We start from the raw sequence: 17,041 nt of genomic DNA, 5'->3' as shown, positions 1-17,041 counted from the left end.
CTTTATCTTCAATCAGGGGTGTATATTCTACATGGGATCCCCTGCTCAGGGGGGTGGAAAAAAAATAAAAAATAAGTGGTTGGAGGGAAAAAAATGTAAAAATTAAGAAAACTGAAAACATTTATCCATTTCCCCCCCCCCCCCCCCCCCCCTCCTTGGTGAAAAAAAGTTTTAAAATGTGTGGTAGGAGGGATAAAATAAATAAAATATAGAGTTCTTTAAATATTTTTCCATTTTCCCCCTACTTGGTGAGAAAAAACTAGGGGGGGAAGAAAAATAAAAATTTTTGTAGCAGGGGAAAAAAATAAATCTTTTGCAGAATATACACCCCTGTCTTCAATTGACCAATCTCTGACACAATTGTGTTCAATGTTCATGATATGTATTATTACTGGATTTTTGTATTAAGTACCTATGTATCTTTGTTAAATGTTATTATCATAAGTAAGACGTAAGTACATTTAAATTTTTTAAAGATCTTTTCTCCTTTTTCTTAATGCAAAACTAATGTTATGTCAATATTTTTTTTAATTTAAAGCATTTCCTTGTGTAAGTAATACCTAGGTACTATTTATACAAGTTTTATAAACTTAAAGCAATTGTATTTTTTTTTCCAGATAAAATGATCCATCAATTCATTTATTAAAATGGATGAGTTAACTAAAGAGGTAACAAAGTTTCATGTTTTATGTTTGATTTCTTGATTTTTTTATTTAAGTTGTCTTATATCTACAGGGGAGACGCAGTTTACGAAAACATGCGGAATAATAGAATCTTGTGTGCGCTTTTTCTTGAACCATGGAAGCGCTTTTTGTACATTAGTGGGCCATATCAGATTTTCCAATTGTCCCTATTATCATATTTTATAAAATAGTTAGGGTTTTTGTCTCTAGCTAAAGATTTCGACAACTACTGATCCTGTTGGGTTCTCCATTTTAGGGAAGCTTCACATTGATCCGTGGATGGTTTTATGCTATTCATACCTACATAAAATATATTTTAAAACTTTTTTACATGTCTCAAATTAGTATTCTAAATAATTTCTAGGTACCTGACAAAATGGAATCATCATTTGTTGGTAAGAAAAGAAATTGTGATACTGCAGAAATATCTTCTGATAAGAGATCCAAGCATGAAGATACTTCGGACAGAGACATATTTAAAATCATGAGACTTCCAGATGATGAGCTCAAGATTGTTCTTGGCTTTCTAGATCCTAAAGATAAGAAAAGTTTAAGACTAGTTTGCAAGGCATGGATAAATAGATCAGTTAATGGGCTTTATAAAACTAAATCCTTGGGTGGGTGAATGGGGGTATAATCCTTGCATTAAAGTAGCAGGATGTTTGTTTGTGTGTAGCAAAGAAGCTCGCTCAAATTCACGGCTAAAACTTTTTTGCCCAAAATTCCCAATATCAAGGAGCATAATCATTGATCAACTATAAAACATCCATGGCCGTTGGACTACTTTTTGGCTATTTTTCACCTTTTCCCAATATATTTGGTGTTTCTGGTCGGATTTTAAAAATTATTATGAATGACAGTATCAAAATTAAATTTTCCATTGTTTTGAGGGATTTTTGTGTTCAAAAATGAAAGGATAGGGAGTTTTTCTGATTTTTACATATTTCTTCCTATCTTTGCTGTTTTTGGTCTGATTTAAAAAAATTTGTGGATAATAGAATCAAAATAATATTTCACATTGTTTTAAGCATTCAGTAAATAATTTACTCTGATGGAAACAGTGGTGCATATTCTGCATGGTTGACCCTGCTAAAGGGGGGGGGGGGGTAGAAAATATGTGGTTAGGGGAAAAAATGTAAAAATTAAGAGAACTGAAAACATTTTCTTTCTATTTTTTTCCCCTCCTTGGTGAAAAAAAAGAATATTTGGGAGGGGGGATAATATGAATGAAATAAAGAGTCCTGAAAATATTTTTTTTATCTTCCTTGCTGGAAAAAAACTAAGAGGGGAAAAAATAAAAAAAATTTGCAGCAGAGGGAAAAAATGAATCATTTGCAAAATATACATCCTGGGGTGGATATCAAAATATGGGAGAAAGTTTTTTTTTTCTAATAGGTATATCTATTTATATTAACAAATGCTCTTTAAAACTTTTGTTTGCTTTGCTCTTATGGATGTTGTAATCCTTGTTCTTTTTCTATGCAGGCTTCAACGGCCTTGTGCATTTCTTTTCAAAATTTATACTTATTTATTCATGATGTCAGGATATGGAGAAGAGAATTTTGACATTGGATGCTAATATTCGCAAATGGAATGTTGTTTTTTTTGGTATGATGTATGAGGAACATAACGGCATTGAAAGATATAAAGATATGAAAGACCTTCAAGAATCACTAGCTAAGTGTAATGCAAGACATAAGAATTCAAACTATTTCAATAAAATAGAATTACATTCTGATTTTGAATGCATGTTCCCAACCATTACTATATACTTGTCTTTTGTTGACAGCATTTTACAGGAATGGAGTCTAAATGTTGTTGATTTTTCCATAGCAATTCCCACTGAGCAAGTTATATGCCTTAGTTCAATTGAGAAGTTGCCTAATCTCAAAAGGTTCTCCTTCACACAATTAGATAATTGTTCTAATAGTGAAATTTCAATGTTCCTTCTCAAACATGCGGACTCTCTTAATGCTTTGGAACTATCTGGTTGCAATCCTGAAATTCCACAAAATTTGAAACTTACTAAGTTTAGATCTGATGGAGTAGATTTCAGCACATTAGCTCAAGTAATCAGACAATCCCATGCTATCATAGAAGAACTAGATATACACCAGAGTGATGAAGTTTTTAAGAAAGCAAATTGGATAGAGGATGATCTGATGAAATTAAATTCTTTAAAGTGTCTAAAAATAAGTTATCCACAAACAGGAATACTCATTTCACTTTTATAAATGTCTAAGTTATCATTGGAAGAGCTAGAACTTACAGGACATATAGGGTTGGATGATGACCGAATTTCTGAACTTGATAATCTAAAGTTAAGTAAACTAAAATCATTCACCGTCATTGATGATGCTGATATTGTTGAGAAAATTCTAAAAGCTTCCAAGAATAGTCTCAAGAATCTTGATTGGAATAATGATGAAATGTCCTATATTAAACCAAAGCCAACTCTAAACCTTGATTCTATTAATTTGCCCCTAGAAAACTTTACTGCTACGGATGTTTCTGGTGATAATGTTGCTGAATTGATTAAAAGTTCACAGGGAACTTTACAAAAATTATTTTATCATCGAAATGAATCTACAGATATACAACATGGCAATGACAACTTTGTCCTTGAGAATTCAGTTCAACTTAATTTGAAAATTCTTCATACAACATCAATAAAGCCACACATTCTCTTAACATTGCTTTCCTTTTCAAGAGAAACTCTACACGAGTTAAGCATTCAAAAATCATATTGGTTTCATGATGATTATGATCTAGAACCACTGCATATGAAGCAGTTAAAAAGATTAACTGTTCGGAATACGAGTGAGAACATAGTCTCACACTTGTTAGAGACATCCTGTGATACATTACAATATTTCAAATTAGGACCTCTGTATGGAGAGGAGACATTTGATTGTGACTTAATACAATTACGATTGACAGAATTTGAAGCAAAGGACGCAAGATTATCCAATGCAATGTCAGTAATAAAATCTAACAAAGATACCCTGAAAAGTTTACACCTGGATAAACTCTATGATCCAGATGAAAGAATGAAAACAGAACTTGAATATCTAGCAAAAACAAAGCTAAACTTGGAAGCCATACATATTAGTCACAATCCTGCAAAGCTTGTAGCACTATTAATCTCTGCCTCAGCCAATTCTCTTCAGAAATTGAAGTGGGAAAATACTGCTCATTCACATGAGTCTGATATTGAACTGAACAAAGATCTGAGCAAGTTAAAGGAATTTAAAGCAAACGATTTATCAGTGAATATTGCTGCAAATGTTATCGAATGCTCGCATGCTTCTTTGGAACATCTTTATCTTAAGAATACACTCTTTAATGGTGAGTCAATCAAGTTGATTGATGTTGTTCTGACTGCTAATGAAAACCACGGAGGTGAGGAAGCATTTAAGAAGATTGATCAAGTCAAAGTCTTTGCTGAAGAATATCAAGATACTGAAGCATTTAAACGTCTGTTTGATGCAATAGCGGAAATGCTAAATTGTCAAAAATTGACTAAAAGAATTGTACTTCAAAAGGAATAATTGCCATCAATTTTTATAAAGGGGGGGGGGGGGGGGTTTAATGCAACCATCTCGTAATCAATGTATAAATGGCACTTAGAATTCGAATTTCGACCTCAAATTTTGCATGAGTAATCCTTGGTAGGTCTATTTTCCCTAAATCGAACAAAAAGTTGAAAAAGTAACGGCTGGCAGCTGGCAGCTCAGCCGTTTAGCCGTTTTTGGCCTAATTTAAGGGCAAATTCATCATTAATTACGTAGGAATCAATTTTTTAAAACATATTTTTGGTTTAATTCATGTTAAATGATAGCAATAACCATTTTTAAAATTTCTTGTACCAGCTGCCAAACGGCTAGAACCGGCTGAAAACGGCTGGGAGCTGCCAAGAGTATGAATAGTTGATAGGGCATGTGACATGTCTAGGGGTAGGTTTTTATGGTTGCTGAGCTCAAAAATACTACCAAAAATAGTGGCAGCTCAATCATATGGCAGCTGGGTAACGGCCGCTGCTGAGCTGGGAGCTGCCAAGAGTTGAATGTGTAGATAGGGCTTGTGACATGTCTAGGGGTAGGTTTTTATGGTTGCTGAGCTCAAAAATGCTACCAAAAATAGTGGCAGCCCATCAATATGGCAGCTGGGTAACAGCTGCAGCTCAGCTGGTAGCGGCCAAGAGTAGAATGGGTAGATAGGGCTTGTGACATGTCTAGGGGTAGGTTTTTATGGGTGCTGAGCTAAAAAATGCTATCAAAAATAGTGGCAGCTCATCCATATGGCAGCTGGGTAACGGCCGCTGCTCAGCTGGGAGCAGCCAAGAGTAGAATGAGTAGATAGGGCTTTTGACGTGTCTAGGGGTAGGTTTTTAGGGGTGCTGAGCTCATAAATACTATTAAAAATAGTGGCAGCTCATCCATATGGCAGCTGGGTAACGGCCGCTGCTCAGCTGGGAGCAGCCAAGAGTAGAATGAGTACATAGCGCCTGTGAGGTGTCTACGGATAGGTTTTATTGGGTGCTGAGCTCAAAAATACTACCAAAAATAGTGGCCGCCTATCAATATGGCAGCTGGGTAACAGCTGCAGCTCAGCTGGTAGCGGCCAAGAGTAGAATGGGTAGATAGGGCTTGTGACATGTCTAGGGGTAGGTTTTTATGGGTGCTGAGCTCAAAAATGCTATCAAAAATAGTGGCGGCCCATTCACATGGCAGCTGGGTAAAAGCTACAGCTCAGCTGGGAGCGGCCAAGAGTAGAATGAGTTCATAGGGCTTGTAACGTGTTTAGGGGTAGGTTTTCATGGGTGCTGAGCTCAAAAATACTACTAAAAAAAGTGGCCGCCCATCCATATTGCAGCTGGGTAACAGCTAAGCTTAGCAGTAAGCCGTTATTTAAGACTCATTGATTATTGGGACTATTGATAACCAAATATTGAATATTTCAGTATAAATACACTATTGTAATTTTATATTATTAATAACAACACCTTATCAATGTATTGATTTAGTTGTAAAACGGCTGAAATTGGCTGAGAACAGTTACCAAGAGATAAAAGTAAACAAGTAAAAACATAGCTTGTGATGTGTCAAAAAGGTGTAAGTTTTTATAGGTGACAAGCTCATCAATACTCCCAAAAATAGAAAAGCCCATCCAAATGGCAGCATGGTAAGGGCTGCTGCTCAGCTGTAGCTGTTACCCAGCTGCCATATAGACAGGCCCGAACTTTTATTGGTAGTATTTTAGAGCTCAACACCCATAAAAACCTACCCCTAGACACGTCACATGCTATGTACTTTTGGCTATTGTTAGCTTTTCTCAGCCGTTTTTTGATAGTTCTCAGCTCTTGAAACAGTGAAATCTAGTAATTAAAAAGAGTTATTAGTAATATATCCATGAAAAAAAGGTAAAATGTTATTAGGGAGAAGTTTAATTCCACTGAAATAATCAATTTAAGCCTCAAAAAACAGCTGAGCTGTGGCCATTACCCAGCTGCCATATAGAAGGGACGGCACTAATTTTTGTGCTCAGCGTCCAATAAAACCTACCCCTAGACACATCAGAAGCCCTATCTACTCATCTACTTTTGGCCGCTCCCAGCTGAGCTGCAGCTGTTACCCAGCTGCCATATGGATGGGCGGCCACTGTTTTTGGTACCTAGTATTTTTGAGCTAAGCAACCTTAAAAGCCTACCCCTAGACACGTCACAAGCCCAATCTACTCATTCTACTATTGGCCCCTCCTAGCTGAGCTGTAGCTGTTACCCAGCTGCCATGTGGATGGGCGGCCACTATTTTTGGTAGTATTTTTGAGCTCAGCACTCCGAAAACCTACCCCTAGACACGTCACAAGTCCTATCTACTTATTCTACTGTTGGCCGCTCCAAGGTGAGCTGCGGCCGTTACCCAGCTGCCATATGGATGGGCGGCCACTATTTTTGGTAGTAGTATTGAGCTCAGCACCCATAAAAACCTACCCCTTGACACATCACAAGCCATATCTACTCATTCTAATCTTGTCAGCTCCCAGCTGAGCTGCAGCTGTTACCCAGCTGCCATATGGATGGGCTGCCACTACTTTTGGTAGCATTTTTGAGTTTAGCACCCCTAAAAACCTACCCCTAGACATGTCACAAGCCCTATGTACTCATTCTACTCTTGGTCGCTCCAAGGTGAGCTGCAGCTGTTACCCAGCTGCCATATGGATGGGTGGCCACTATTTTTGGTAGTATTTTTGAGCTTAGCACCCCTAAAAACCTACCCCTAGACACGTCACAAGCCCTATCTACACATTCAACTCTTGGCAGCTCCCAGCTCAGCAGCGGCCGTTACCCAGCTGCCATATGATTGAGCTGCCACTATTTTTGGTAGTATTTTTGAGCTCAGCACCCATAAAAACCTACCATTAGACACGTTACAAGCCCTATCTACTCATTCTACTCTTGGCCGCTACCAGCTGAGCTGCAGCTGTTACCCAGCTGCCATATGGATGGGCTGCCACTATTTTTGGTAGCATTTTTGAGCTTAGCAACAATAAAAACCTACCCCTAGACATGTCACATGCCCTATCAACTCTTCATACTCTTGGCAGCTCCCAGCCATTTTCAGCCGGTTCTAGCCGTTTAGCAGCTGGTACTAGAAATTTAAAAAATGGTTATTGCTATCATTTAACATGAATTAAACCAAAAATCTGTTTTTAAAAGTTGATTCCTACGTAATTAATGATGAATTTGCCCTGAAAATAGGCAAAAAACGGCTAAACGGCTGAGCCGCCAGCTGCCAGCCGTTACTTTTCCAACTTTTTGTTCGATTTTGGGAAAATAGACCTATCAAGGATTACTCATGCAAAATTTGAGATCGAAATTCGAATTGTAAGTGCCATTTATACATTGATTACGAGATGGTTGCATTAAACCCCCCCCCGGCCCCCCCCCCCTTATTAGGTATTTGATTTACCACTTTTCCATTATTTTGGCCAAAAATCAAGAATATTTTCACATACCTTCATGGGTGTTTATTCTGCATGGGATCCCCCGCTAAAGGGTGGGGGGGGGGGGGGGATATGTGAGAGGGAGGAAAAAATAAAGAATAGGTACCTACTGAAAACATTTTTATTTATATATTTGGGAAAAACTAGAAAAAATATGTTGGGAGGGGTTAAAAAAATTAATAAAATAATGAGTAGGTATTGAAAACATTTTTCCAATTATAACACTCCTTGGAGAGAAAAAAATATTTGGGGGAAAAATAAAATGAATCTTCTGCAGAATAAACACCCCTGCATACCTACTACATAATATTTATGTTGATATTCTATTTGATTGAAAGTGCTTAATTAGATTGATTTTCTAGATCTAAATTCCATGTGATAATTTGTTTCATTTTATATTTTTTCAGACTTTATAATGTCGGCAGCAGCCAAGAGGGATGTTGGTTTGAGTAAAGATGCCCTGCTTAAACAGTACAGGAAAAGATTAAAGGTAGTTCTATCCAGGGATCTGAAGGGATAAGACAATGGCCGATAAATTGATGTACATCCCAAATGATGATACACAAAATTACCACTTCTGTAGGTTAGAATTAGTGGTTGAAACGTTTGAACACTCATTTTGATAAACCAACCAATCAAAACTCACTAATGTCCCCAAAGTTTTTAAGCCAACAAATTAGAAATTGTTATTAAGATCTTATGTATAATCTCATGTTTCAGGATGATGTTCGTTCAATGTCAGATAATCTCTCAGAAATTGTCAAACTTTGTAGGATAGAGGATGAAACACAGGTTCAAAGTCCATTTACTAATGTTTAAGTTTCTCTAAAACTTGCTCTGTACGCCTGTTTGTATGCTTTGTGGTCACGAAACATCATGGGGAATTTGAAAACCAATGTAATTTGCCATTGTTAAAGGTTGCCTTAACTACAAATTGATATCAACAACAAAAATTATATTCTATCCAGCACAATACTGGTTTTAGGCAGCCTTTTATCGAACCCCTTTTGTAGTTTTGCGTGAACATTAAAAAAATTTGGAGGGGTTACACTTTCTAAATATAAAATTCATGTTGAATTTTTTCTTATCCAGGGTTCACTCAATGCATATTACATTTTGATTAACAGGGAGGTTTTGTAGAAATATCCAAAAATCAAATCAAGTCCCCCATAGTCTATCCCTAAATCTATCCTAATCTTTTATTTTAATTGCTCATGATGATAAAAATAAATGTTTAGGTAGTAACTGCAACAACAGCCGAAGATTATGCTCTAGAAATGCAGGTACACAGAAAATAAGTTAATAAACAAGAACAATTGTGTTATAACCAGTACAGAAACATTCAAGAATTAGATTAGATTTGCCTGTTTCTAGAAAGCTAAAGTTCTAATCTTTACAAATATTCCTGGAAGGGCTTTTCAAAAGTGAAGCTTTCCTATTATTAGGTTACGTCTGTAACGGTTAGCTCTTTTCGTTAATTTAGACATGTCAGAATTTTCCTATCGATTTAAAACTTTGCATTATGATTCCTATAACATGTATGATTTAGAAAGCGTAGCAACTTTATAATCGTTAACAGAATGTCCATCCATACGTCCATTTAAAACATGTCGATTTATAACCTTTTTGACAAAAGTCCTAAAAATGTAGGTAGATTCCTAAGTTCTTAAACAATGTCCTCTAATTAAGCAGTTTTGCAACAAATATATTTACAATTTTGTTTTTGTTTACCTATAATGAATATTTGCTCAGGTATTCAGTTCTGAAACTCTAAAAGTGGTGTCCGTTTGTCCTATTGTTTCAGAACTTTGCTTTTATGAATGTTGTCATCTGTGTTTAAACTGGTGATTCTTAATGGCGCAGTCATTCTTACACATATTTGCACAACAATAACATATTTTACCTTGGGGTCAAAAGGATAGGTATTTGCATGAAGTTTGGGTGTAGTGAATCTTTAAGTGTTTTTGTAGAATATAATTAAGTATTTCAACACCCCGGCCCTAATTATTGAAATTATAAAGGTCATACTTATACTTAAAGTTCTACACCCCCTTGGCAAATCTCTTTACACGCCTGGGTTTTAAAAACACGAAACCTTTATTAAACAAGGATGACAACATTCATAAAAGCGAAGCACTGAAACGGTAGGACAAACGGACATTAACACTTTAATAGTGTCAAAACTGAATAATCAGAATGTATAAGAGTCGAAGCAAAATTGTAAGTAAATTTGTTGAAAAACTGCTTGATGCAGGATAATGTTTATAAACATACTTACATTTTTAGGACTTGATTATAGAGTTGCTTCGCTTAAAACATTATACTTTGTGGTCCCAGGAATCAAAATACCAAAAATCAGATCAATCAGATGATTAGATCACATAAAAATTTGTTGTTTAAAGAAATAAAAATATCGACATGTTTAAAATCGACGTGCGGACATTCTGGTAATGATTATAGAGTTGCTACGCTTTCTAAATCCTACCTAACTACTAATGGAATTAACACGCTAAGTTTGAAATCGATAGGACAATTCTAACATGCCTAAATTAACGAAAAAAGGTATCCGTTACGGACGGACGTTCGGACGTACAGACGGACGGACCGATCCTAATTATAGAAAAGCTTCGCTTTTAAAAAGAATGGTTGGTTATGCAATTTTTCAAAAGGGTAATTTTGTCTCCTGGAGTTTTTCAAAACAAAATAATTTCAAATTTTTATAATCATACTGTCCATTTTGTTAAGGTTCGAGCCTCAAACATGGTGCGAGCAGGAGAGTCTTTGATGAAGCTAGTCTCAGATCTCAAACAGTATCTTATCCTCAATGATTTCCCATCTGTTAACGAGGCTATTGCTGAAAATTCAAATCTTTTCAAAGACACTCAGGTAAAGTCATATTACCCTTTGATTTAAACATTTATAGGAACTTTAATCAAGGATTCATTCTTGCAAAGTAACTTTTAATTAAGGGTGGGGGGGGGGGGGGGAGCGTAATGATATCTAATAATAATAATGTCGTTATGAATAAAATATTAGAAATACTATATTCAAGGAAAAAACTTAAACCAAAATAGGCCTTAACATTCCATTTCTGCAGGGTTTTCTTACCTGACCTAAAGACAAAGTTTTATTTTTTTTCATTTAGATGCATTACCTAGGTATAGAACTAGGCTTAAGTACCAAGTTTCAAGAATCTAGCTCAATATTTTAACCATTTTGCTCACTGTTTAAGTTTAGATGTCTTTACGCCCCCCACCCCCCCCCCTCTTTGTGGCTACGCTCCTAGAAGCCTCTTGGGGCACTTGAGGTGAGAGGGGGAAAAATGACCAACCTCCCTCCGAATTTTCAGTTTATTTTTTATTTGGAGAGTGAAGACACCCCCTCTCCCCTCGAAATTATTAAAAACCTTCCCTGAACATATAAGAAGCTTCATTGTAAAGGATAACGATAACGGTTCGTCGAGATTCTTCGCTACAGACAAAAAAAAAGCTTACTACTTTATATAATAGGATTATTATTTTTAGGCATCCTGTGACCGCAAGTTGACAGATATGAGAGATGAAATGGCCACAGACTTGTACGAACTCGAGGAAGAATATTACTCCTCCTCATACAAATAATATTGTTCTTGTTATACTAAACACGCTTTTCCTCAACAGTTTAGCGGATTTAAAACCGACACGCAACTAGCGGCCAATGGATCCTATAAATAGACACATTTGCTGAATCAAATTTGGTTTTACCTAAATTGTATCTGTTCCTTCTTCGCGATTATAGAATTTCAAAGATTTTACCAAAAAATGTGTGATGATTTGACTTTAAAATGGCCTTTGATGTAAAATATATATGCTGTATATTACCCTTAACACATCACAGTTATGGAATCTCGACGACAAAGATTTTTTTATCCAATCTTGACAAGTGAGGTATTTTTGGAAAGAGGAATATATATAGAAAACGCCTATGAAAATTAGAAAATCCGCAGAAATCATATTTGCAAGTTATTTGCAAAAATCTGCAATGCTAATTTGCAAAATTAATTTCATGCCTTAAATGACTTATTTAAAAAGAAATCTTTCATGAAATGTGTTTATCTATAAGTTTAGAACATACTTAAGGCCAAAAAAATTTCTTTAGTGTTACTTTTTTCACCTTATATATGAAAAAAGCAGTTTCTCACATTTTATGATAAAAAAGGTATAGGAACAAAAAATATGTTTTTTTCTTGATGTAAACACAATAATTGGCATAAAATCTATCATCCTAAATGTAAAAATCATATATAGAATCCTTTTTAGAGCAAAAATAGTGCAAAAAGTAACCAAGACATTTTTGCAAAGTATGAAAATCAGAAGAAAATAGTTCTTTTTGATTTTTATATACATATCAGATAAATGTATATAAAATTAGTGATCAAAAACTATAAAACAAGTTATAACTTTTTCAACCCTATCATTGATTAAAATGCACTTTTAAGTTTACTTATTACCAAAGTAGCACATAAAAACTCTTTTTATTAAGTTATTAAACAAAATAAATTCAAATCAACAATTAGGCGTTTTTTATAATGCAGTAGACCATTTTGTAGTTGGTTTTTTGGCATTTATTTTGTTTAATTAAATCATAAAAAGAGTTTTTATGCACTACTTCGGTAATTCTTAAACCTAAAAATGCAATTTAATCAATGACAGTGTTGAAAAAACTTATAACATGTTTTATAGTTTTTAATCACTAATTTTATATACATTTATCTGATATGTATATCAAAAGCAAAAAGAACTATTTTCTTCAGATTTTCATACTTTGCAAAAATGTCTTGGTTACTTTTTGCACTATATTAGCTCTAAAAAGGATTCTATATCTGATTTTTACATTTAGGATGATATATTTTATGCCAATTATTGTGTTTACATCAAGAAAAATCATATTTTTAGTTCCTATACCTTTTTTTATCATAAAATGTGAGAAACTGCTTTTTTCATATATAAGGTGAAAAAAGTAACACTAAAGAAATATTTTTTGCCCTAAGTATGTTCTAAACTTATAAATAAATACATTTCATAAAAAGATTTTTTCTAAATAAGTCATTTAAGGCATGAAATTAATTTTGCAAATTAGCATTGCAGATTTTTGCAAATAACTTGCAAATATGATTTCTGCGGATTTTCTAATTTTCATAGGCGTTTTCTATATATATTCCTCTTTCCAAAAATACCTCACTTGTCAAGATTGGATAAAAAATTCTTTGTCGTCGAGATTCCATAACTGTGACATGAAAGCAGTAGTTGTTTTAAAAACCTTTTTTTGTAGATTAATTATAACTTATAAAATTGTCGACGGGGTAACTTCTGACTTTAATTAATGCTTGTTTTTCTTCATATTACCCTGAAATTTTAAACGTAAAAACAGTAATAAAAAATAAACATATCATTTAACTAAAAATACTGGCACAATTGATTTACAACATATACTTTTTTTAAATTGAAGCTTTTCTACAATTGGGGTCGGTTAGTCTGTCCGTCCGTCAGTAACAGTTAGCTTTTTAGGTGGAACTTTTCATTAACTTGGACATGTTAGAATTTTCCTATCGATTTCAAACTTTGCAAGGTTATTCCTGTACTAATTAGATACGGTTTAGAAAGCGTATCAATTCTATAATCATTACCAGAATGTCCATACGCCCATTTTTAATATGTTGATTTTAACTTTTTTCATCAAATTTTTATGTGTAAAAATTATCTAATTGATCTGATTTTTGGAATACTGATTCCTAGGACAACAAAGTTCAATGTTTAAAGCAAAGCATCTTTATAATCAAGTCCTAAAATGTAATTATGTCCTTTAACATTATCCTGTATTTAAACAGTTTTTTTTAATTACAAACAATTAAACAAATTTACTTACACATTTGTTCCGACTTTTATAACTTTATATTCTAATTATGCACTTCTAAAACTGCACAATGATAATGCCAGTTTGTCCTACGGTTTCATAGCTTCGTTTTTATAGATGTTGTCATCCTTGTTTATATAGAAACAATTAGCATTGACACTCGAATTTTGTATGTAAAAAAGACACGATAGTATTAAGTTATCAACCACATAAACAATAGATTGTTGAAGAAATTAGGCATTTAATTGATTATATCAAAGGACTGTTATTAATAAGTATACCTAGTCAAATTAGTTAACAACTTAATAGTTGATTATACATTAAATAACAAGAATGACAATTTCCATAAAAGTGAATCTATGAAAGGGTAGGACAAAAAAAACATTAACAATTGTAGAGTGTCATAACTGAATAAGCAAATATACAAATATGTATAAGTCTAAAAAAATGTAAGTAAATTTGTTGCAAAATATAGGATACTGTTTAAGAACATTCCTACATTTTTGATATGCTTTGTTTATAACATTCTACCTTTTTGTAGTAGGAATATAAAAAATGTTTCAAATCAACTTTTTGTAAATAGACAACGATTGTAGAATTCCTATGCTTTCTAAATCGTACCTTACTATTACTACAGAAATAACCAACCATGCCAAGTATAAAATCAATAGGACAATTATAAAATGCCTAAATTAATGATAAGATCTATCCTTTATGGACAGACAGACGAACAATAAATATAGAAAACCTTTATTAGTTTGTTAACGTAAAATCCTGCCTTATTAAAGATACTTGTTGTATGTATATGCTTCTATACTTTATTCTTTATCTTGAAAGAGTCTTGTTTTAAAAAAAATATAATTATAGATCAACAAGGACCAAAATCTTTAACCTATTTAGATTATGATCACATTTTGAAAAAGGTTTTGCCATGTCTTAAATAAGATACAAAATTAAATAATAATTGTTTTCAATTGCTAAATAATCTTAAATACACAAGACAATAATTTGGTGTTTAATTAAGATATACTAGCTCAATATAAAAAAATAGCGATTGTGCCTATCGATTTCAAACTTTGCAAGGTCATTCCTGTAGTAGTTTGGTACGATTATAAAGCGTATCAACTCTATAATCATTACCAGAATGTCCGTACGTTCATTTAAAACATGTTGATAACTTAACAACCTTTTTTAACAACAAATTTTTATGTGATCTAATTCTCCGTTTGATCTGATTTTTGGTATATAGATTCCTGGGACAACAAAGTACAATATTATAAGCGATGCAACTCTATAATCAAGTCCTAAAAATGTAAGTATGTCCATAAACATTATCCTGAACCAAGCAGATTTACTTACAATTTTGCTTCGACTCTTGTACTTTTATATTCTGATTATTGAGTTCTGACACTATACAAGTGTTTATGTCCGTTTGTCCTACCGTTTCATTGCTTCGCTTTTATGGATGTTGTCATCCTTGTTCATTATATCAATTATTTTATCCATATAAAATTCAAAATGGTTTAGAACAAAAATATTTACTTTTGTGTAATAAACGGCAAAGGATCTAAACAATTAGAATTAATAATTAAAAAGTACTTTTGATATGACTTTTTATATCACTCATAATGCATAAAATAACCATTGTTATAAATCCGAAATATGCAGTGTTGAATTGTCTATAGAAATATTGTTTTAAAACCTCAACAAATATGACAAACTTATATTAATAACCATGAACATTAGAATTAAATGCTATTTTAAAGTCAAATCATCGCACATTTTTTGTTAAAATCTTTTAAATTCTATAATCCTCAAGAAGGAACAGATACAATTTAGGTAAAACCAGTTTTGATTCAGCAAATATGTCTATTTATAGGATCCATTGACCGCTTGTTGCGTGTTGGTTTTAAATCCGCTAAACTGTTGAGGAAAAGTGTGTAAATGTACCTTAATAAATATTGTAAATATATCATTTCGGTTGATCCTTTTAAGAAAGTGACATGATGTCTGTCTGTTTGTTTTTATCGAAGGATCTTGCTAACCGCTGAACCGATATGTTTCTCCTTTACAGGGTAGCTTCTCATAGGTCCTGGGAAGGTTTATAACTATATTGGAGGAGGTTACCACTAACCTATCAAGAGAAATCGCGAAAAGGATACGAAAATTTTTAAATATTCCCGCAGGGCGGCGCTAGCAGTTTCCCGTAGGATGACGCTAGAAACAAATGGAGTTTTCCATTGAGTTTAGGGAAGCTACAGGCAGTTCACAGGTTGGCTTTAGGCATTTTTTATATATATATTTTTAGTCCTGAAAGGGTTTTAGGCTATTCTTCTGTTTTCTCTCACTCCTCAAATTCATAGGCTTTAGATGCTAGGAGCGGAGTATCAGGGATTTAAAAGGATAAGACAATCGCCGATAAATTGATACAGTGGTGCATTATTTGCCAAATGTACCACTTTTCTGCACTACCTCTCCGATTTTGTTAATACTCTATATTTTGGTCCGTTGGGTCATTCAAGGATGCTGGATGGCCAAAAAAAAGTTTCAGAGTCCCTGGATGTCTAGATATCTAGCTATCTATGAAGGTAGGTAACAAAAATGTAAAAAACACCCATTTTTTCACAATTTTAAAAATTAATTTTTTCATCAATCTTACATCCAATCTATACATTTTATACACCAAAATGATCGTTTATTCATGTAAAAAGCGCACATAATGCTATTTTGGCCAAAACTCTAATTTTACAGGGTGTCCAACAAAAAGTGTATTTTGGATATCTAGCGTAATACCCAAAATACCTGTCCGAAAAAAATCATTTTTTTTGGCTTAAATCCTGTGTTTTATCTGTGTGCATATGTGGTATATAACGGTTCGGACCACCCGGGACTATAAGGTTGTCAAATTTCACTTTGGGACACCCTGTAAATGTGATTTTTGCGTCTGTAGAGCTAAAACTTGGTCCAAATTGGCTATTTTTTTCAAATTACTCTAATATGAGTCTTAGTATGTTTGGCCATAGTGTTTTCTGACCAGATCAATATTTTCATATTTTTTGGACACCCTGTATTTTCAAAAAAAGAGAAAAAATTTTTTTGTTTTTTTTTAAATTTTTTTTCTATTTTTAAGTTACTTAAAACTGTCATATAGATACAGATTTTGACTAATAACAATAATATTTGCCTATTTTACAATTTTTTACACTTTTGGGACACCCTGTGCATGTTTTTGAAAAATGATGGTTTTTGCCCATTTTTGGGGGGAAGGAGTCGTTTTAGGGCCATAGACTATTTCTTCATTTTTGTAGAACTTTTCAAGACACATCATTTGTTATTTATGCAAAAACCGAACCGTTTTGCCGTTATTCACCGCCAAAGGCAGAATTTTTTACGTTTTTTGCCGTTCCCGAGGTTGTAATGGGCATTTGTGGTAAGAAGACGTTGATTTATCAAGATAACTG

The 17,041-nt window shown here is 33.7% G+C and overlaps 2 protein-coding genes across 2 annotated transcripts; both read left to right on the top strand.

Annotated features, from left to right (window-relative positions):
- Positions 1-182: 182 nt before the first annotated feature.
- On the top strand, positions 183-2,917 carry LOC145304216 (uncharacterized). Its single transcript, XM_080146040.1, has 3 exons — positions 183-668; positions 1,048-1,251; positions 2,228-2,917. Exons 1-3 carry the CDS (start codon positions 648-650, stop codon positions 2,915-2,917), a joined length of 915 nt encoding a protein of 304 aa, XP_080002166.1. The 5' UTR covers positions 183-647.
- Positions 2,918-7,747: 4,830 nt separating this feature from the next.
- On the top strand, positions 7,748-15,544 carry MED22 (Mediator complex subunit 22). The gene is made up of 6 exons (XM_080146036.1): positions 7,748-8,178; positions 8,409-8,480; positions 8,927-8,971; positions 10,434-10,574; positions 11,213-11,329; positions 15,526-15,544. Exons 1-5 carry the CDS (start codon positions 8,104-8,106, stop codon positions 11,306-11,308), a joined length of 429 nt encoding a protein of 142 aa, XP_080002162.1. The 5' UTR covers positions 7,748-8,103; the 3' UTR covers positions 11,309-11,329; positions 15,526-15,544.
- The last annotated feature ends 1,497 nt before the right edge of the window (positions 15,545-17,041 follow it).

Source organism: Acartia tonsa, chromosome 13 (assembly GCF_053477335.1).
Source record: "Acartia tonsa isolate MP-2025a chromosome 13, ASM5347733v1, whole genome shotgun sequence".
In the NCBI taxonomy this organism is placed as follows: domain Eukaryota; kingdom Metazoa; phylum Arthropoda; class Copepoda; order Calanoida; family Acartiidae; genus Acartia; species Acartia tonsa.
Note: the sequence above shows the minus strand (reverse complement) of the source record. Positions and strands in the feature narration are given on the sequence as shown.